Source organism: Rhea pennata, chromosome 20 (genome assembly GCF_028389875.1).
Source record: "Rhea pennata isolate bPtePen1 chromosome 20, bPtePen1.pri, whole genome shotgun sequence".
Taxonomy (NCBI): domain Eukaryota; kingdom Metazoa; phylum Chordata; class Aves; order Rheiformes; family Rheidae; genus Rhea; species Rhea pennata.
The window spans coordinates 4,145,441-4,166,413 of record NC_084682.1 but is presented as its reverse complement, the minus strand read 5'-3'; the positions used below and the strand labels follow the sequence as shown (position 1 = coordinate 4,166,413).

General features: G+C 42.4%; 1 protein-coding gene across 1 annotated transcript in view; it reads left to right on the top strand.

Moving 5' to 3' along the window:
* Positions 1–20,973, top strand: part of VPS53 (VPS53 subunit of GARP complex) — a 66,485-nt gene that overhangs the window by 34,344 nt on the left and 11,168 nt on the right. Inside the window, exons 13-18 of the mRNA XM_062592175.1 lie at positions 1,532–1,626; positions 6,468–6,710; positions 8,185–8,332; positions 9,221–9,303; positions 12,797–12,875; positions 18,600–18,748. Coding sequence (XP_062448159.1) covers positions 1,532–1,626; positions 6,468–6,710; positions 8,185–8,332; positions 9,221–9,303; positions 12,797–12,875; positions 18,600–18,748 — 797 coding nt within the window. The remainder of the gene's footprint in view (positions 1–1,531; positions 1,627–6,467; positions 6,711–8,184; positions 8,333–9,220; positions 9,304–12,796; positions 12,876–18,599; positions 18,749–20,973) is intronic.

Sequence of the window (20,973 nt, the reverse complement as noted above, 5' to 3'; positions counted from 1 at the left end):
GTCCTGCATTGGGATTCAGCTCTCCCAGCCTGGTGAATCGTAAACATAATGAATCTGCAACCTTGTGCTGGCACTGCTGTTCTGGAGACCTTTGTGACTGGAAGGTTTCTGTAATTACCACCTCCCAGCTCTGATGAGCGTGTGCATCCAGCAGAAGCGAGCAGGCACCCGCGAGGGGCTGGGACAGAGGATGCTGGGTAGTGACTCTTTCCCAAAACAGTAAAAACTTGCATTCCCCAGTCACATTGTTAGTGAAAAGGTTAATGAAGCCAGTCTTGTAGAGGTGGTCTGGTCTCCGTAAAACTATTTGTTCGTATTAGGTTTGCAGCCACGTATTAATAATCGTTTTTGTCTTTGAGTCTTAATTATTTCTGAGCGATGCTTACTCTGCTCTTCTGTGCTATTTCTGCCAATGACCTAGTGCCACCTTCTCTGTCGTTTAGGAGAGTACCTCTTTTAGGCTCTCTTAGCTTTTCTTTGGATTAGAGAGAAAAAAAAAGAAAAATGGGAAAAAAATCTGTATCTTCATTGGCTGGGAGCTGAACCTGGCTTTTTGTGGGGCGAGGCAAGAATTCCATTCCAAAGTCTCTGATGCCTTCTTTGCAGGCAGTGAAAGATTGTCAACTTGCCAGCAGACAACAAGGCAAATTGTCTATCAATAAAAAGAAAAATCTAGCTGTAGAACAAAGGAGCTTAAAGGCCTGGTCCATCCGTGGTACTTACCATAACAACTTTAAGCATATTGTAGTCCCAGTGGCTTCATTAAGATGTGCTTGGCTGCTTTCTAGAGTGTATTAGTAATAAGCTGGACTTTGAATGTATCTCAACTGTAGGAATTTTGCAAAAAAAGTTGTTTTGCAATAGTAAATTAAACCTCAGGCTTTTAAAAATACTATATAAACTGAGAGCAAACCGAATGACTCCCAAATGGCATATGTACTTACTGCTCTAAATTTGACTTTAAAGTAGAACTCTGCATCCCCAGAAACATGTTTCACAGTGAAAGCAATCCTATAATGTTGCCTGTATAACTCCAGCTCCAGTAATTATGTTCTGTTTATCTAAATAAAATTCATCCAGATGAAGTCTGTAACTCTAAGTTATTATCCTTAATGTTCTAAAATGTAGAGATTTTACAGTGTTACTTTCAAACAACTGCTGTGTTTCATTTCAGAGGTGGCTAGTGGAGTCCTATTACTTTTGGAAGGATGCAGTGAGGTTTCCTTATTTACAAATTGCATTGAGCCTCTTCTCTAGAAACCTGTTATAAAAGCATGGAATGGTCTTCTCTGTAAGAATATTTTACAAGTGAAAAAATTCCTTGGAATCCTAACAGCCCTGTAGAAGCTAAGGGAGACTGGGACACAGGCTTTGTATATTCTGTTGATCATATGCCTTTGATTACGTGACAGCAAATTTCTGGATTGTAGTATTCCTAAAGACTTAGATCCACCTGTGCTGTTTACACTAGTGTTTCTTCTAGATCTCACAGGGCAGGTTTGAAGTCAACACTCTAAATGTTTCTTTACAGCCAAAGAAGCCAAAGGTCCCAGACAACCCTTTTCATGGCATTGTTTCCAAGTGTTTTGAGCCTCACCTTTATGTATATATTGAATCCCAGGACAAGTGAGTAACCAGAATGCTCTTTTGGTCTTGTTTGCTTTTGAATGTGTATTACAGTGACATTGCCCTAGATTATGTATTCAAGTTGCAGAAAACGAATTTCTTGAAGTGCTCGCAGTTCAGGAAATTTAGAATGAGCAGAGCTTTAGCTCAGGCAAAAATACGGGTGTTAAGAGGGCTGTGTGTGTTGGTTTTATATGTAATTGCAAAGGCCTGCAGGAATGATGTCTGCTGCCTTTCTGTGGAAGAGGCTTAGTGTTTTTGGCATTGCTTCTGCAGTTCCCACTGTAGATGTATACCTTTCTTTCATCTCATGTCTTCTACAAATAGTAGGTTTGCTTTTTCTGTAAAATATACATGTGCCTTCTTGGCAGAAGAATTTCAAGATTTGCTATAGAAAGTTTTTTTTTGAGATCCTGAGATGAAAGCTGCTGTAGGTGAGTTAGCTGTAAGATAACATTTTGGTCATTCACAGACTGGGACACTGTCAGGGGGGTTTTGCATCCCTAGAATCCTCCTTCCTCTTCCTCTTTGACTTGCAGCAAAATACTTTAATGAACAGAGATTTCAGCTTGGAGCTCTGAAATGTGTTTAGAGTTCTCATCACATTTTCTTATGCACCTTGATTCCCACCAGGGTTTAAATAACATCTCTGTAATGACTGCAGTATCAGTTGAGGAAGGAGTTGGTTGAGAAATATTTAATACTGTCCCTTAGTACAGGTTACTGTCTGGAAACGAGACAGAGGTGCCTGCCTAATGTAACTCGTCTGTCCGTGCCCTCCTATCTTCTGTGGGCTTTCTCTATGGCAGTGTGCATCAGTTGAGGCTCACAGCATCATGGTTTTGTCCAAACCTCAGTTTAGCCATCTTGAAGGTTTCCTGTGTCCTGTAAACGTTACACTTATTTAAAACAAAGCAGGCCTTGCTCAATGGTTCGTCGTGCTGGGGTTAGGTTCTGCTCTGCAGCATAACAAAGGGAAATTCTCCTCGGCAAACTGAGCACTGCCTTGTTTGAGTGTTTCTCCCTTCTCACTGAAGGCCATTTTAATCCCCACTTCGGTAATTCTACCCCACTGTGCTGCTAGCACTTTCGATTTTCCTTTTCCCTTTTCCTTTGCAAGCCTGAGATGTTTTATATTAGTTTTATAGCCACAGACTGCAAAGGAGTTCAAAGGAAAACTGCCACAGTGTTCCCCATACTGCCCTCCTCTGCCAAAATTTGCTTTTTCATTGTCATTTTTCACTCTTTTTCCCTCTCTGAAATTTTGAGGAATCTGTGACTGATGTCTGAAAATGAGTGGCTTAGATAATTAACAGTTTGTTTGGGCTTTGCCTAAAGAGTGGTATGATAGTTTTGTTTGTTACTGCTTTAGTCTGTGGAAGAAAGCAGCTTGGTCCTTTTCTCCTGGAAAATTGTTTCCATTCTCATTTAAAGGAATACAGTGCCAAAAACTAGCAGTTTAATAGGAGACACCTGAAATAAAGATGCTGCTCTCCACCCCAAGCTGCAGTCTGAATATAGACTTCATTTCTGCCCTTTTAGGGGATATGCATGTTTAGCTCTTGCTCGTGGTCTTGCAGAGCGTGAGGAGCGGGCGCTTGTGCGGCGCGTTGTGCGAGAGCAGAGCAGCAGCTCTGTTAGATGTGCTGCTAGCGCGCAGAACCATGTTTAAGTGCGCTAAAATGTGCATTGATTGGGAGGGCTGGCATGTTCTCCTTGCGGGGTGTGTTTGCGCCCCAGGAACAGAGGGGTTTCCAACATACCCAGTCAATAGATACAATCCTGCAAGTAGTCTGGACATCTCAATGCCACTCCTGTTCCCTGGTGCCAGCTGATACCAGCGATTGATGTCACCGAACAGACCGACTGAGCATAGCGTGGAGTTGTCTAGGTCCTCTCTCATGATTGCCAAAGATGCAGAAAAAGGACTGAATAGGTTGAGTGAAAGAAAAAGAAGAAAAGGATTTGAGAACTGTAATACAATTGTGTCCTGGTATGATTTCATTTCATATTTTCTCCTGAGTAGATATGGAGCGTTCTTGCTTCCAGTAAATATGCTGCTGTTAAGAAATAGCACATCTGCCCTACCACAGAATTTGCTTTGAGCATTTTTGCAAAGCCGATATGGAGAAAATGTTGTTTTTCTGTAGCTCTCCTGCCTCCTTGTTCTGTCTCCCAGTAGCTTTTTCTGCCAGGTTTTTGGAGCTCCTCCCATTGCTTCAGGTTGTTAACTTTGTTTTGCTAAAGCACAATATTTGTGCCAACTGAAACCAGTGTGAAAGTTTCATTGACATCAACTGAGGTGTGCAGTAACATTTATTAGTACCATTAGTACACAATGGCTTAATGTTTTCTTTGTCTCCATCCCATGCTGAAATAAGAGCAGTGATCCTGGCCCATGCAGGGCAGTTTGGCCAGGTTAGTAGCAAAATAAGCAGGAAGCCATAGGGCTGTTTTCCCAGCTATTTGGGACAGCTGCATCTGCTTGTTCATCCTAGTTGACAAGACCTTGGCGGACTGAGGAAATGTAGATACATTTCACTTTGCCTCAGAGAACAGGAGAACATGTGGAATAAGCATAAAGAAACAAAAGCCATTGACGTTCCTCCTTGTGTCTTGAGACAGAATCAAAAAAAAATGGGGCTGGTGGATGCTAAGAAAGCCCTGTTTTGTTGCACAGATGGAGCAAAGCACAGATGCAGAGGTGAAAATGCAGCTGTTAAATTTAGTGGGCTTTTGACAAGGGCCAAGCCGTGTCTGCCTGCCTTGAGAACCTGAAGGAATGCTGCAGCTTGTGCCCCATGCGAGCCCTCCTTCCATCGCCATCTGTTTGGCTACCGCACAGCTATGGTGGGAAGTGTAATTTGCTTCACTGCGGTCAGCTACGATAAATGCCTCGGTTCAGCATTCAATTGCCTGTGCCAGCGTAAAGATTTATCACACCAGTTGAGCAGCCTGATGCTTTCACAGTTCTTGAGACAAAGCGGAGGAGATGTGTCTGTGTGTGGAACTGGAGCTACGTAAAGTACTCAACGCAGCGTGCAGTGAGCGTGTGAAAAGGGCTGCTTGTCTTTGGAATAGCCTGTGAGCCTAGTTTAAGCCAACATGGCTTGCTTAGCATTTATAAAGCTTTGGTTTTGCAAGGGCAGGTCTGTAATTAGTTTGGCTCAGCAGAGCATCCACAGTAGGATTTCATCTCTTTTGGTGCTATTGTCTGTAGAGTTATTGGGGAGGAGCCGTGTCACCTTTTCCACTGGGGCAGTGCTGTGGGTTCTGCAGAGAAATGTAATGATGAACAGAAACTGGGAAAAAGTTGTTGTTGTTGCTGTTGCTTTTTCTCTTTAATTGGCAGAGGTAAGTGAGAATGTGCTAAAGGACCTTAACCCCCATCAGTCAGTGCTGGTGGTAGGGCTGTGCCTATTCCCTGGAGACCCAGCACAGTGTCTTTGGGTGAATTCTTGTGCTGTGCACCCTGTGAACTGGCTTAAGAGTAGAAGAACATTAAGTTGAAACTCTTTGACAGGCTTTTTGAAAAGGATTTTCATTTCCTTGGACAGCATTGCTGTCCTGTCAAGTAAGTCAGTTCCCAAAAGATGATAAATCAGCTGCAAGGGAAAGCATCTTGTTTATAACTGGTAGCTCAGTTCCTCATGGGAGTTACAGTACAGGTCCTTTATTTTCCCGTTCTCCTATGGATTTGGCCTTCTACATTGATAACAGCACGGCTCAGCACAGCCAGAAGCTTAGATGCTGCAGCCCTCAGCAAGAAGATGGGCGAAGGCTGTGCTGTGGGCAGAGGAGCTGAGGGAAGTGAAGCCAAAACTGTAGTGGAAGTGGGAGTATAAAATGCACGAACTTGGCAACTACTCTAGGTTAGTAGAGCACCATTCAGCCATCTGAAATGTCTGTATGTTCCTCAAAAGCTAACCTTTCTTGTGGAGGAATGTATGCATTTGTGTGAATGCGGTGAGGGGGTTTATTGCTGTAATTTAATTCGTCTGGCAAAGACTACTACACTTAGCTAAGCTCCAGTATCAGGAGGGCTGTTCTCGGTTCCCGACACAACGTGCTGTCTCTGGAGGAGTAGGGCTGAAGGAACTCCCTGAGATCAGAGGACTTGTTTGGTTCTGTATTGATCGTTCTGGCCTTCTGCCAAGCTAAAAAGCCTTTCTGTCCTGATGAAATGGTGGGGTGAAGTTTATTGTTGCCTAAAGACCAAAATATTTGAGTAAAGACTAGGTTATAATGGATCACTGGAGACAATAGTAGGGCTTTCTGTGCTTTAAAAAGAGTTAAAGTCAGAAGCGCACTTTGCTCGTGCTAAATAAAGCTTCTTTAAAGGATGTGTGAAGTTGTGCAAAACCAGGTGGTATCCAAATGGGACCACGAAATGGCAAATGGCACACTGTTTTGAGCACATCCCTTTTAAAGGCATATTCCCCAAGGCCTGCTCTGAAGGCAGCTGATATGAGAAGTCCAACTGTGACTCTTGCTGGTGCCAGGAATGAAACTTGAGCATAAGCTTTATGCACTTTCATCAGATGTGCTGAACCCAGTCCTGGCAGACTTTGCAAGCTTTTATATGTGACTGGAGAACAGATTGAAGCTGCCACTAAAAGTTAGAGTACAAAAGGTCATTACTCATCAGCCCAGTCTTCGTTGTTGTACGCGGTTTGTGCTGAGGAGGTGGAGATAAGAAAGGGCTGCGATACTAAACTGCTAAAATCGGAATGTGTTTATTGATGTCACAAGACAGGGCGTCTGGTTTCAAGCATTATTCTCTCTCTTCCCTCCTTTTCTCCAGCGTACTAAAATATTTTTCCTTTCTTCTCTTGCATTAGAAATCTCGGCGAACTGATTGACAGGTTTGTGGCTGACTTCAAGGCTCAAGGTCCTCCGAAGCCCAACGTGGATGAAGGAGGAGCTGTCCTGCCTAGCTGTGCCGACCTTTTTGTTTATTACAAGAAGTGCATGGTGCAGTGCTCGCAGCTCAGCACAGGCGAGCCGATGATAGCCCTGACCACCATATTCCAGAAGTACCTTCGGGAATATGCCTGGAAAATTCTGTCTGGAAACCTGCCCAAGTGAGTCTAGTTTCCCAAATGCTGCAGCACAGTCTGAGACGTTCCAGTAAGGAGCAGATGCTTTATAAAGCTAATTAACAAATATATACTTGCGAACATTTATGTTTTGCTGTTAAAGAAAGCACGTAGCAGCAATATGTCTACATTTTCTTCATGATTTTCTCCAAAGTTCAGTTTGTTACACTGAGAAACAGCAAGAGACCAAATGACAACCCTAACACTTTTTTTTTTATCCAGGGCCTCTGGAAATTAGCTTCATATTCTGTTTTGATTAACAGCCAGATTTCCAATTTCTTAAAATTCCTTCTTAAAATGCCAGCCCAAGTCTCTTCAGAGAGCTCTGACTTTCAGAATTGCATATACCCTGCTACTAGGGTAGCAAATCCATTCTATGATGCTCAGCTGCTTGGTGTTAGGAGCTCAAAGTTGTACATATATATATAATAATTTAGAGTGAAGATCCTTTATTTGCATGGTGCTAAAGTGTTTACTTGTAACTATTTCTGCTCTGAAAAATTGTATATACATACAAATAAAATATATAGGTGTTAATTCAGAGAAAAGTCAGTTATTATGAGTTTACACTAAAATAGGTAGGGGTACAGGCTGAGGGAGTCCCTTGAGAAATCACTAACCTAACTGCAGATAAATTTTTGTGCTGTTTGCCATCTTCAGTTTGTTTCACTTGTAAAACTAGGAGCAGCAGAATGAGTTTCTGAAACTAGCAAGATCTTTTGCAGATGGAAGGGGAGAAGGTTACATCCAGAGAAGTGGAAAGATAAATTTAATGTGCGTTCTCCATCAGACCTCAGTTGCATTCTTTGTACACGTTTTTTTGTGTGCTCTATTTTTGCCATCCAAGATAAATATCACTGTCCTATTTCTTTTTTTAATGGATTTGGATTATAAAGAGTTGAGAGGTAGGGAATTTCCTGACTTTAAGCTGTTGTGATTCTTTCTTTTTTGCTATACAGCAGTTAATCACTCGAACACAGTGGAAAGAAGCCACATCTCCTGTAATTTATTGTCGATATCATCAGCTTTTAAAATGGGTTACCAAAGTTTCAAATGCGTTTTAATGTCTGTTTAATATTGAGAAGATAACTACAACAAGCTGCATGATAGTCATTGAGATCTTTCTTCAGTGTTTCATTAGATTTTGAGTAACTGACAGTCAAGGTGAATTTAGCTGGGAAAGTTTATTAAGCTTAGTTCTAATCTAATGTGTTGCAAAAGGATGAATTGTCCTTTTGCCTGAAGACTTGATATCAAGTTATACTTGTCTTCCTAAAAGATATTTTCTATCCAAAATAGTTGAGTTTGCTGCAGAAATGATTGCAAGATGTTCTCTGGCCTGTGTTAAACAGGGCATTGGATTTTGTGATCTTAAGGACCTTTTTGACATTGAAATCCTGTAGTGATTTTGCAATAAATGTGTCTGTGTACACAGAGCCTCACAGACTTTTTTTTTCAGAACAACTAGCAGCAGTGGTGGGCTCACCATCACTAGCCTGCTGAAAGAAAAGGAAGGCTCTGAAGTGGCGAAGTTTACTTTTGAAGAACTCTGTCTCATTTGCAGCATCCTTAGCACTGCAGAGTACTGCTTGGCAACCACCCAGCAGGTGAGTTTTCCTCTGCAACCCCTCTGAGATCGCACTGGCAGCTGTCCCTGGCTTCTCTAAAGATGAAGTGCTGCTCCCTCCTCAAGGGTAGGCTGCTGCGGAGAAGGGAAGAGTCAGAAAAACTAAAATGTATGTGGTAGTGTCTGCTCTGCGTAGTGTCTTGCTGATTATGGAGCTCTATGTAATTAAATTTATTTTTCAAAGAAAGGAAAGTATTGATCTTGCTGTTTTTCCCTCATATGATTGTAATCCTGCTTTGCATCCTTAGTTTTGCATGGCATCTATTTATATTTGTTACATAATTTCTCTAAATGGAATGAAAAGGGGAAAAAGAAAAGCTCCGCTTTTGGTTGGTGATCTGATTCTTACAAGAACAAGAGCAAGGCTAATTCAATGTATGATCAGGAAAATGCTCGTGTCAAATATTGGGGTAAGGCAGAACAAGGAGAAAGATGCATGCTGATAGGCTTTGCAGACGCAGAGCTGCTTATATTCAGGTGCTTTGAATGCTGTAGACCGGTAGATGAGCTGTGATGTTTGGCCAGATCCAGGCCTCTCCATCACTAGAACTGGTGATCCTCCTTCTCTGTGCTTTGGACATGGACAGCGCATTGGGAAGCATTCTTGTTAGTGGACTGGTGCCAGAATACGCTAAAGTTACCTATATAATCTTGGAGGTTAACCTCTTTGAGAACATCATAATTGGCCATCCTGGGAGATCAATATATCCAACAAGGAGAGATTTCTGTTTCCATTGTTCACTGACTGCATTTTGGATATGGTCTGGGTACAATTTAGAAACTATTTTTTCCAGGATGTAAGTTTTCAAGAATAATCATTTCAGGTAAGAAATCTGATCCTTCTATTGCTTGTTTTGTTTCCTAACAGTTGGAAGAGAAACTCAAAGAAAAAGTGGATGCAAGTCTAATGGAAAGAATCAACCTGACAGGAGAGATGGACACTTTCAGCATGTATGTCCAACAGATGCATCATCCCACAATGTGTCAGACATCCTAGTTTGTCAGCCAGATAATGCTGGAGTAGTACAAGCACAAAATCCCAGTGTTGTAGGACCCAGCCAGCAAGTGTCAGGATATGCAGTCTAGCATAGGCATTTCCCTGGTGAAGGAATGGTCATTCCTTGGCTAGTCCAAGAGCAGCAGTAGTACAGACTTCAGACCCATCGTCCTAGCCAAAGGAATAAGAGCACTGGAAAGAGGAAAGGGAACAGTGAGTTTCCATTTAAAACATCATTTGCATCTTGGCAGCTCTTTACGGTGGCTGTTACATTTCAAGAAAGGAAGCTATTTCAGTACATTCCTTCCTGCTTTAACTTCCCACTGTTAATCAGCTGCCTTGTCAGTGTGATCAAACCCCATTTCAGATGACACAAAAGATTGACCCAGTCTTATATTTGAGGATTATAATTGAGAGAAGATTATCATTCATTAAAATAACTTTTCGTGTAACTGTGCTAAAAATACTCCTCTAACATCTTCCTCTCTCCACTGCTGACAAACAGATCAAGTATTTTTTGAGAAGGAAATAGAGGCAAAAATTAATTATTTTTTTGCCTTGTCACAGTGAGGCTGAGAAAGTGATTCAGATCACCAGCTCTCATTCTCACTAAAACTAAAATTCAGCACAGATAGCATTAAGACTTTTTCAGGAGACTACTTTGCTGTGATTCCTCCTCTCTTGCTCCACTGGGCAGGATCCCATTGAGTCTCTATCCAGATTTTGCATACAGCTCAGGATTCACTGCAATCTGCAGACTCCCTTCTCTTTAGGTATTTCTCAGACCTTTTTAAGAAGAGTGAATCCCTGATTGAAAGCTAGGGTTGCTGAGTCCACTAAGCCAAAAAAGCAAAGTAACTGGGGAGAAGTGAAGTTTGCCATGTGGTAGGATTTCTCTAATGTGGACAAGTTGAGGAGAAATTTTGCCTTTTCTCATGACCTGTCCATGAAAAGCCAGATGTCCTGTGTTACTGCTCAGGCTCCTTGGTGGCTGCCTCACAAGGTGTTTTGTTGTAGGTAGCTAATAAAACATGTTTTGGAAATTGCTTTAAGGTGTAGTTCATGTTTGCAATTTTGGATAGCTTTAAAATTAAACTTTAAAGCCTGATGTATCTTGTAACAAAGACTTTTTAATTGGCTTTCAGTCTGTTCCAGAATAGCACTTTGTCTACTCTTCTGTCAGTGCAAGTCATAGCTATAAACTCTTTGGTGTTTGCTCACTGAACATCAAACAAGTTGTTTCTTTGGGACTGGATGTCTTGTTAGGGACAGTCATAAAGAAGGTGATAAAGTGTTGCTTCCTACACACACTGTGGAAAGCCTTTCTTCCCTCACAAAAAGCAGGAGGTTGCAGAACTAACAGCAATGCATATGGAGCAATTGATTGGAAAGGTTTTTACTGCCAGAGTAGCTAACCATTTTCTTAAAAAATGTGGGAAAGATGGGCTCTTTCCTTGTCTTGAACTTCAAGAAATTAATATGTTAAGCTAGAAATCCATGAGTTCAGAGATTCCTTGAAAGCCTGAGGTACAAAACTTACTAGGTTCTCTGTTAGACCCCATTCTGCTCATTTATTGTCTCAACTTCCCTATCTGTAAAATTCTGTCTGTCAGTTGTATTAACTGCAGCTACTGCATCGCTAGATGCTGCCTGGGGCAAAAGTTTCAAATGGCTCCTAGCAAGACTAGGAGCCAAGTTTTCTTGGCACATCATAACGCTTTACATTTGCGACACACCTCTTGCTGCACTGTTACCCTATAAAGTAGGTGTGTTAATTCTGAAGTGTAAACAAAGAAATTTTTTCTCCCTACTTGCCTGTGCTTGGTGACCCAGCCTTAGACAGACTTCTGACATGTGGAAGCTAGTCATGAAGTCACATGTCTCCCATTAAATGAGTTGTGTATTCATTTTGGTGCTAAGCCACAATTCTTTCCTACAACTCACTGACAGCAGATACCCTGTTGGAGTCAGCTGTGCCCAAAAGACCAGTTATTTCAGTTTGGCTCCTTTGGCATTGCTTGAGTTGGGGAATCCCTGAAGAAAATAAATCCTCTGTCCAGGCACTGGCACAAATGGCTGCAGGTGTTTTTGTCTCAGCACAAGTTTCAGATCATGTAACTTGAAACCGGTGATCACTTCTCCAATACTAATTTTTCCAACTTGTCCAACATCTTGGACAAATTTGCCTTTGTGACAAAGTAATTGCTGTAAAGAACTGATCTTTCATTTAGCATCCTTTTCCAGTTTTTATGTGCTAAAGTGCTAAGAAAAGAGCTAGACAACCTCCATGAGCTGTAGTGGTGAAGAACACCCAGGCTTTCCAGCAGCAAAGTCATGATTCCATACCTCATTGAGGAGGTGGATGCTTAAAAATATTTCCTTCAAATATTTTTTTAGCTGTGAACTCCAGAGCAGTAATCAGAACTTCACAAAGAGAGGGAGGAAAGATGGTTTGAAGGAACCACTGGTTGGATTTTGTATAGGTGCTACAATTCTCATCTGTACTAGCATCATTAGAAAGACCAAAATTAAAATACAGTTCTTGCATGCATTATCACAAAGTTCTAAACAGGCATCTGTGGCAGATTTAAAGTTTATGCTGACTTTAAAAACTGTACTTGTACTGTGCAGCACTCATTTGATCATTGCTTTCTAGCAGAAATTCTCTAATGTTAGTACTGAGTTATGTACCTGCAAGAGTGAGCGGCTGAAGACCGTTTCTTGGCTTGTTTTAGGATCAGTTGCACCTGCAGGCCCATCATTGTATTCTAAATCTTATACAGTAGGGTCAAATATGTCTCTAAGCTGTATTGTGCTGTTAAAAAAAAAATGGGGGGGGGAAGGTCTTTGACTAATATGGCCTTCAGTCTGGTATATGTCTCCAAGAAATTAAAACAATGGATGGCTGCAATCCTAGACGTAGTATAAATAAGACATCTGCCTTGATCTTCTCAAATTGGAGGCAGACATTCAGAACTCAATGCAGATGTACCTTTTTAATCCTCTTTGCAAATTTCTGTAAGTAGCAGGACATCGATTGTGAATGAGTGGAGAGACGGTTCAATTTTGGGTTTTGTGCTGATTGAATTAAATTTGAAGTAGAAGCCCAACCTGGCTCAGTTCTAGGGAGTTCTTCTATTCCTGATCTCAGATTGGGTAACTCAGTCTGAGATGTTTGCTCCCCAGCCCCTTATGTGTCAAAGCAGATAAAGGTCAACTTACAGAAATGCTGTCTTTACATTAAACCACATTGTGTGGTTAGAACAGCATTTGGAATTTCCTGGGTTCTTCTCAGTACAAATTTTAATCTATACGTATATTCACAGCACAATGCTAATGTAATCTAGTAGATGATTTTCCTCCTTCTACAATCAAATAAACCAGCTCCTGCATTGTGGTGTTCAGTACTGTGAAACTTGTGCTTGTTTTTTTTTTCCTTTCCTCCAGTGTGATCTCCAACAGCATACAGCTGTTAGTGCAGGACCTGGATGCAGCCTGTGACCCTGCCCTGACTGCTATGAGCAAGGTAGGGATCAATTTGTTTTGGGAAGAAATAGCTTTAAGATGCATCACATAGTTCTTGTTTGCTCTAATTACATGGTTTCACTTTCTACATATCCTTTTTGCTGTCCTGAGACTTGGCCATGTATTGATTGCTGCTTGTTGCTACTCAGAGCAGCAGTTGCTGTGGTTATAAATACATCCTTCAATCCACAATGCCTATAATTCGGGTTAGAGCTTTCATTCATTTTCAGCACACCGAAACACACAGACAATATAATGCTTTCTGTGAGTGTCCATCTCAGGTTTTCTCTTTCCACTCTTACAGTGGGAATTTTCAAGACTGAAGACTTCCCTTAGCATGATATTTCAAATACATCATCTCATTTGCTATCCTCTTCATATTCTTTCAGTGAGGAATTTTACTAGCCTAGTTGCTTATGCCTCTTAAATGAAGACACTCAAAGGGTAATACAGAATTGAGATTGAGCCCTGTTGCTCCTGAGATCCTCTCAAGGACATATGGAGCTGTTTCTAGATAGGCCTATGTGATTAGTGCTTAAGGATTTTGTTGCAGTTATGCTGCTAGCTTTTATACATTTGAAACGCAGAGCTGTATTTTCTTGCCAAAGTATTGTGAAAACCCAGACTGCTTTAGACAGAGGTGAAGACAGCAAAAGTGGATTGAGCTATTTTTTTAATTAGGAATATTAAACATAGATTTCCATTTTTGTAGGATCGACATACTGTCTAGCTGCCGTGAATTTTAATAGCTTTCTGCTTTATGATATATTCCAGCTGTAACTAGCCACCACCCCCAGCTAGTAGTTGAAGTGGAATGCAGCTGGTAATCAAGCTTGTACATGTCCCAAATGGAAAGATGCTTTCCCCCCCCCCCCCCCAGTGTAATAACACCATTAGGAAGGGCTCAGCACTTCAGGTGTTGCTTGTGTGCTGTGACAGTTCCTTAGATCTCCTCTTAAACCTGCCTAGCTTAGCAGTGTTTGAATCACTTAGCTCTAACTGTTTATACTCAAGTAAACCACAGCCTCAGAAAGCAGCAGCTGGGAGAACATTTATTTTTGTCTTTAGAAGACCAGTAAAATGCAGCCCATGTGATGGGACTGATCAGATCTAAACAAGTTAAGTGCTATGAAATTAGCTAAATAAATGTGTCATTTCTGCACATATTCTACTATTCATATCAGACAGTTTTTTATATGATTTTTAACTAGATCTGAATTTAGTGCAAGAGTTACTTTTGCCTTGCCTTCCTCCTTCCTTTCTTTCAGCATTTATTACTCTGCTAATTGAATAAGAAATGCATATAATGATATAAATGCACAGTTAAAACTTGGAATTGTAAAATTCCAGTCTGTATTCAAGGGGTGAAGGCTGTATGGCTAATCCATTCCAGTTTTCCTGTAACATGAACACATGTCTGTCTCAAGGCCACTACTCCATTAGGGCTCTTCCTTTGTTTAACTGCTTTTCATCTACTTCACTCTGGTATCCTCCAAGATTGAACATTCCCAGTCCTTTGTTTGAAATCTGACTTTTGTTTTCCTGCAAAAATATTTGGTAACTATAGAGGTAAATTAAGAAATACTTAAACCTCTAAAGCCACTTTGGCTTCAGGCCACTTGAGAGATTTAACGTGGAGAACAGCACCATGTATATTGTTTTCAGCTGGGAGTGGTATACAGTTTTGCAGATTCTTTGCCTTGTCTGTTCTTGAAGAAATGGTAAATAATGAGAAGGCTCCATTTCGACAGGTTTGGAGGTGATAATCTTTACTCAGTAAGCAGTTAACTGTCAGTAAGTGTATCTGGCTCCTATGAGTTATAACTAGTATTTTCAGATAGCTTTTCCTGGTGCTTCAATATTAGAGATGGGGTAATTAAAGTGAGAGCATGCCCTCCAGGTGCTCACAGCCTGATCTGGGTAAAAATGATGCTGTAATGACAAGAGGAGAAGCAGGAATGTTTGGGAACATTTGGGGGAAACTAGGTGAGTGTGAGGAGGCAGCTTTGTGCAAGAAGGGACTGCAACCTGTTTACAGTCTGAAGCAACTGTTCAAAAGTTGCTGGAAGGGACATTTTGAGAGTTGCACACAACTTCTCGCGAATCCAGAGCGGGCAGGCACCATCTCAGGTTTGGAAGACCTACTGTGTGCTACAGAGCTGGGCGTGAGTCATGTGGTTGGAGCTGAAGTGCTACAGGTGTACTGGGAATCATATCACTGTGTGGATGTAGAATAATTAAACTTGGCTCTAGAACTGGGAGCTGTGACATGAGATTGGAGGGAAATTTGCCTTAAGCTCCTGTTGTCATATTCTGATATTCTGCATTTGAAAAATCGCATAGGAGCGTGTAAGTGTGTTGCTTTTGCTGCTTGTCACCCCTAGGTCTAAGTAGAGAGGTTTGCTGTTGTCACTTAGTGAAAAATGTAAGTGAAACAAGATGACAAACCACCACTGTCGCCATCAGAGCTGTGTCTGAAATGTGGGCTCCCGGAGAGGGAGGGCTTTGAATTCTCTTGGAGCTATCAGTGGCGCAAACAGGGGTAGTTTGTGCCCAGGACAGAGCCTACAACAGCAGTAGCTGCAAGGGGCCCTGTCCTCTGCTGTCCTGCAGGACTCGGCGGCTCACGGTGGTAAGTTCATGAATGCCATCGTGTGAAGACTTGGCACGTGGAGAATTTCCTGCTGGTAACGTGGCCACCAGTGTGGTGCCCATGCCCACCTGGAGTCCTGGGCACTCCTGCCGTGACTAATGAAGCAGTGCCTGGGCAGCTGGGGCCACACTAAAAATTCACCAGTCTTAGCGGTAGCGGATGTTCGGGGAGCTTACAGAGGGCTGAAGGTAAGGTGGAGGAGCCGCTGAGGAAATTTGGATGCTGACAGTGATAGTGTTTAATGCATGACTGACCAGCTGTGCTCTACATGACATCTGCAAAGCGAGAGACACATTGTCTTTGCGAGCAGCCCTTGGCCATCAGTGGAAAATTCATCCACAGCAAGCACAGACTTAGAGCCAGGGAAATTGAGGATTGCAGTATGTGCTCATGTGGGTGCCACACGTGGAAATTTTAACAAGGAATCACTTGCTAGTGCACGTTATTTTTTGTGGATATCAAAGTACCGTGAACGTGCTGTACTGATACATGGTGGGGATTTAAACTGCTATTGTGCTTTCCTTTTAATTGTCGGGATGAAGGAACTGCTCATCTTCACTGGTCCAGTTAAGTTTATGGATTGCACTGGGTGAAGTTTGGTTGTTGAATTAAACATGAATTTATACGCAATGCTCTGTGCTTGTTGAAGGGGGGCTGGGGATATTTTAGTGACTTGTGTCATTTGCTTGCTGCTTTTTGTTTTGTGAAAACCTTTTGGTGCAGCTGCCATTTTCCATTTCCTTCCAACTGAGTGGACAACAGCAAGTGCTTAAACACAGAGCTTTAATAATCTCTCCAGTGCATGCAAGGAAAACCCCGAGAGCGAAGGAAAGCCGCGGGAGCAGCCAGCTGCTAATTGAAAGTCAACATGAGTGTTTTGAGCCGCCACACAAGGTGCAGTGTGCAACAGTGCAGAGGAGAGCCTGCGTCTGAAAACAGAGGTGGCTTCAAAAGCAGCCGTGCCTGCTGCTGGCAGCACCCTTCTGACCTTCCTGTGCCCTCCTGCCCCTTCCTGCGCGTGTGGCGCAGGGTCAAGGGGGAAGGAGCCGGCCCTGCGGCACCCAGCGCTCCCCAAGCCCTGGAGCACCAAACCACCGAGCTCTGCTGGGGGCTTCTCTCTTCTCTTCCCCTTTCTACGCGAGCGCCCTTAGCAGCCCTGGAGGATCATGTCGTCTTGCTGCAGGAAGAAAGCTCTGAAGGTAGCACCAGGTCTGCAGATCCAGTCCGCCCTCCTTGGAGGCGCCGCCGCCGCCGGTGCCATGTCGGCTCGCGGGCGCTCGGCGGCCGCTCTCCCCGCGTGCCGTGTTTCCCGCGTCGGCCCCTGAGCTGAGGCTGTAGCGCTCCTGGTCTTTGGGCTAATGTTCAACTTGTGTATCTAAACTATGTGGATATCCCAAGAAAAACATAGGAGGGGGGAAAAAGTGAAATAAATTTAAAATGACAGGAACAAAGCTTTACCAGAAGAGTCAGGCTCATATTTCTCCTGATGACTTTTCAGTATGTGTACTACTTCTTTCATTGCAGCTACTGTTTTTTTTTCTGGTGAAACACACCCACATACACACAAAGCACTGTTTTTACTGTGCATGCTTTTAAAGTTTGCTTGTAAAGTATTGCTTTTGGAATGAAGACCAACAAAATGAAAAAGCTACTGTTTTATTGTTGTAATAATTCAAGTCAGCAGCCCCTTCCCGCTTTTTGGCCATCCCCTGTCTACTGGCACAGCCTGCTTGCTTAGGGCTGCTGTCGGTCACCAGCAGCCAGGGCTGGGATGCGTGAGTGTGCGTCAGTGAGACGGGTGCACGGTGCATTTTGGGGATGTGGCAGTTGCCAAGAGCAATACAAGGTAGTTGTCATCTTCTGAGCAATCTTCCAAATCAAAGAAAGACTGAATTAAAGCATGTAGAGCAGTTACTGAGTGAAATATCCCTTCTAATTACCCACTTAATGAGATGAGTGTTTCGGTTTTTTTTTTTTAAGTGAGAACAGTTTTGATAGGACATGTGCAGACTCTGTCAGATACTGGGTTTTGTAGAGAATTTGGCTCCTCTTGCCCGTTAGGTCACTTGTGCTGTGTTCTGTTTGGATGGGATTGAATCGGTCAAGTTGCAGGAGATGAAATAGCTCTAATTTAAAAACAGGAGTAAAAAACTTTACGCGAAAAATCCAGAACCTGAGAAAACAAGTTTGAAGGCAAACATCTTAAAGGAAAGCGCTCATCTCCTTCTGAACGGGCCCGCTTTTCTCTCTCGCTTTTTCTTGTTTTACTCCTGGCTCCTCTGGCGTGAGGATCCGCAGCTCTCGCCAGTTACAGGGAGCACCGTGCGGAGTGGAGTCACCCACTGCTTCATCTCTGGATAGCAGGGACATCAAGGTCTTGCCCAATTGCCTCTTTATCAAATGACTTCTGTATGCTTGTTTTGTACTTCAGATAAGGCTCAGAAAAAGTCAGGGGACTCTGGCTAATAGGGGTCATTCTGTAGCAATTCTGCTGATGTTAGGTTAAAAACCAAAACAAGAGACTGAGTAATTCTTCAGGCTTTTATATCTCTTTTGCACATATATTTGGGATGAGTTGAAGTCTGCATCCTAGCTTGTACGCCAGAAGTGTTCTCAGTGTCAGCTACACTGATGTAGAGTGTTTTGACTTCTCAGGTTATTTCTACCTCTTCCATCTGTCATCAGTCTCACCAGTATTAATGACTTGGCTGCCATACAGGAATCCAGACTTTGCAAACTTGCAGATATTTTCTCAAATGCCTGTAATCAGGATTTAAGTGGGTGCTTCATCCCAGAAAACTGGGAAAGGTTAAATACTAAGGCAGTATGCGATGCCCTGAGAGCTTTTTTGATCCTGCTGCTCCCTGCTTATATAGCTCCCCACAGTTACAATGTCTTTGTGCTTTGGTGCAGAAAGGGTCATTCAGGGTTTTTCGTTGTTGTGGATTTTTTTTATCTTGTGATTCCCTAGAGATCATTTGACAGGAAGATCGTACAGGTTTTCTCAAATGTTTTACTTGAATCTTAATGAGTTAAACAGACTTCTTGTTATTTTTTCCCGCCTTTGTGCAGATGCAGTGGCAGAATGTGGAACATGTTGGTGACCAGAGTCCTTATGTCACCTCAGTGATTCTTCACATTAAGCAGAACGTGCCCATCATCCGCGATAACCTGGCCTCTACAAGAAAGTACTTCACTCAGTTCTGTATTAAATTTGCAAAGTAAGTTACCATTTTGGCATAGAATTTCTCTAGTTCTCACTCATTTATTCGTACACGATAATCTGTCTGCCTTCGAGAGCCACTGATGCAGCATACTAGATCTCTGGGTCGAGACCCTCCTGTCCACGGAGAGCACAGGAGGAGGTGGTGGGGCAGGGCAGCAAACACCAGCAGCTGCTGGCGAGGTTGAAAGATACTTCCATTTCTTGTCTCAGGTTTCCTGCTGAGGCAGACTTTCTCAGACGTTTGTATTGGTTGGTTCCTTCTTGCATGCCTAAACCATCTCATAAAATATTTTGATGATTGCTGCATACTGTTTGCCAAGTACAGAAGGTTTTGGACCTTGGCTTATTAAAAAGGCTTTGAACATCTGAGTGGAGAGGATTGTTACTGAAGAGCTGACAGATGACTCTTGTTATGGGAACCTGCTTCTTTTCTCTGATATGAGGCTGTGATGCTTCCAAGCCCAGAGAACTTTAATGCATCATATGCCTCAAAATAACTTTTGTAATAACTAGAGGACTAAGAGGGCATGTGTGATAAGTAAATGCTAAGTTCACAGTCTGAAAGCTGCTTTTCCTTGCAAAAATAGTTAAGTAAAGAATGGAAATATACTTCAAGATTTAAGGGGATGTTACAAGTGTCTTGCTGGCATGACACTTAATGTTGGGCAGCATGAAAGGAACTGGAAGATTATGTGGGAATTCCTGTTGCCTTTGGTGTCAGGGTTGAGAGTGTAGCTCTCTAGCATCTCTTGGACATCCAAACTTTGAAGCCATGTGTCCAAAACTATAATTCAGTTCTTTGGGAAGATACTCTGAACTCTTCCTTGCTCACCTGAAGTCAGCTGAATTTTGCATGCTAGTGCCCCAAGAAAAAGTCACAGAGGGATAGTGGCCTGACCAGTTGTAGCTGCTGCTTTTGGGGTAGCACACTGCTATCCTGGCAGGGGCGGGGGAGCAGTACTGTACTCAAGTATCCCTCTTTAAAATACCTTAACGTTTTATTCATCTCTGATAAGCTAATTCTGAAATAAACTGTGTGGTCTGGCAGGTACTGTGTGTATCTGAGACTGGAGCTTCAGTTCCTACTTCAACAGCAAAGGATGTGTAGTAGAGTCTCTTGAGAACGATTAGTTTTTGCGCAGGGTGGATAGCCTGAGAGTTTCGTTCCCCTTTCTTTCTCTGGGTACTCATTAGTTTGCATTAAGAAGCAGCTACTGATAAATCGTATTATGACATTGCCCATAATCACTGTTTGAAATGCTGCCTCAGTGAAAATTTATTGCACTTAAGCCTCCTATGTGGTTATGATTGAATTTTATATTGCTAGCCTGGTGATAAATAAAAAATAAAAAAAAAATTTACTCAGCTGTTCACAGCACACTCTCAGCTGAGTAGCCTCCTTTTTAACTTTATTACTAAGCACATACCAAGTAAACTCTGGATAAAATACCCAGCTCTCACATTTGAGAGAAGTTCACATCTAAACTGGATACCTGCATCAGATCTCCTTGCATAGAAAATCAGAAGCCTGCAAAATCAGAGCCTGCACTCTGCTTTAAAAAAAAACTTAATGCAGGTACAAGCCTGATCTAAGATGTGTTAAAGTTAAGACACAATCCTGAATTCGCTGGGTTGCAGATCAGGCACAGAAGCAAAAATTAGGTTCCTTGAGTGCCCCTGAAGATAGTATTTTTGCCAGATTGTGTTTGAAGTTCTGCTGCACGACTTGGTTTTAAGGAGAATTAGTGCAGTGGTTAAGGCGCAAACATTCATGGTTTTGAAACTTTGAATTTCTTAGGGAATGTGCTGGCCTATCTAATAAATACCTAGCCTTTTGTGTGCTACACAGTACTGAAAATCCTTCTAACAGGCGTAGCATTTTTCTGTGTGTTAATGCCTGTATCTTTTTGCACTGCCAGACGCTGCTTAACTCTAATGGATTGTACAAAAGGCTAGTGTTGAGTTACAGGACCACAGGGAGAAGGCATCTGAAGTCACTAAATTTAAAACCGATGGATCTGAGCCAAATTTGGAGGAAGAAAAATTGCCACTAGAAATTATATCCAACCTCTAATCTAATCTGCCATCTTTTCTTTGTTTTGACCAACCCTTGCTCCCTTGAAATCGCAAGTAGCAGCAGCAGTTCTGGGAAGCGCTCGCCGGCGGCGCGGAGGGCTCTGCTCTCGCCGTGCCTCGGTTGCTTACCCCTTGAAATCCAAC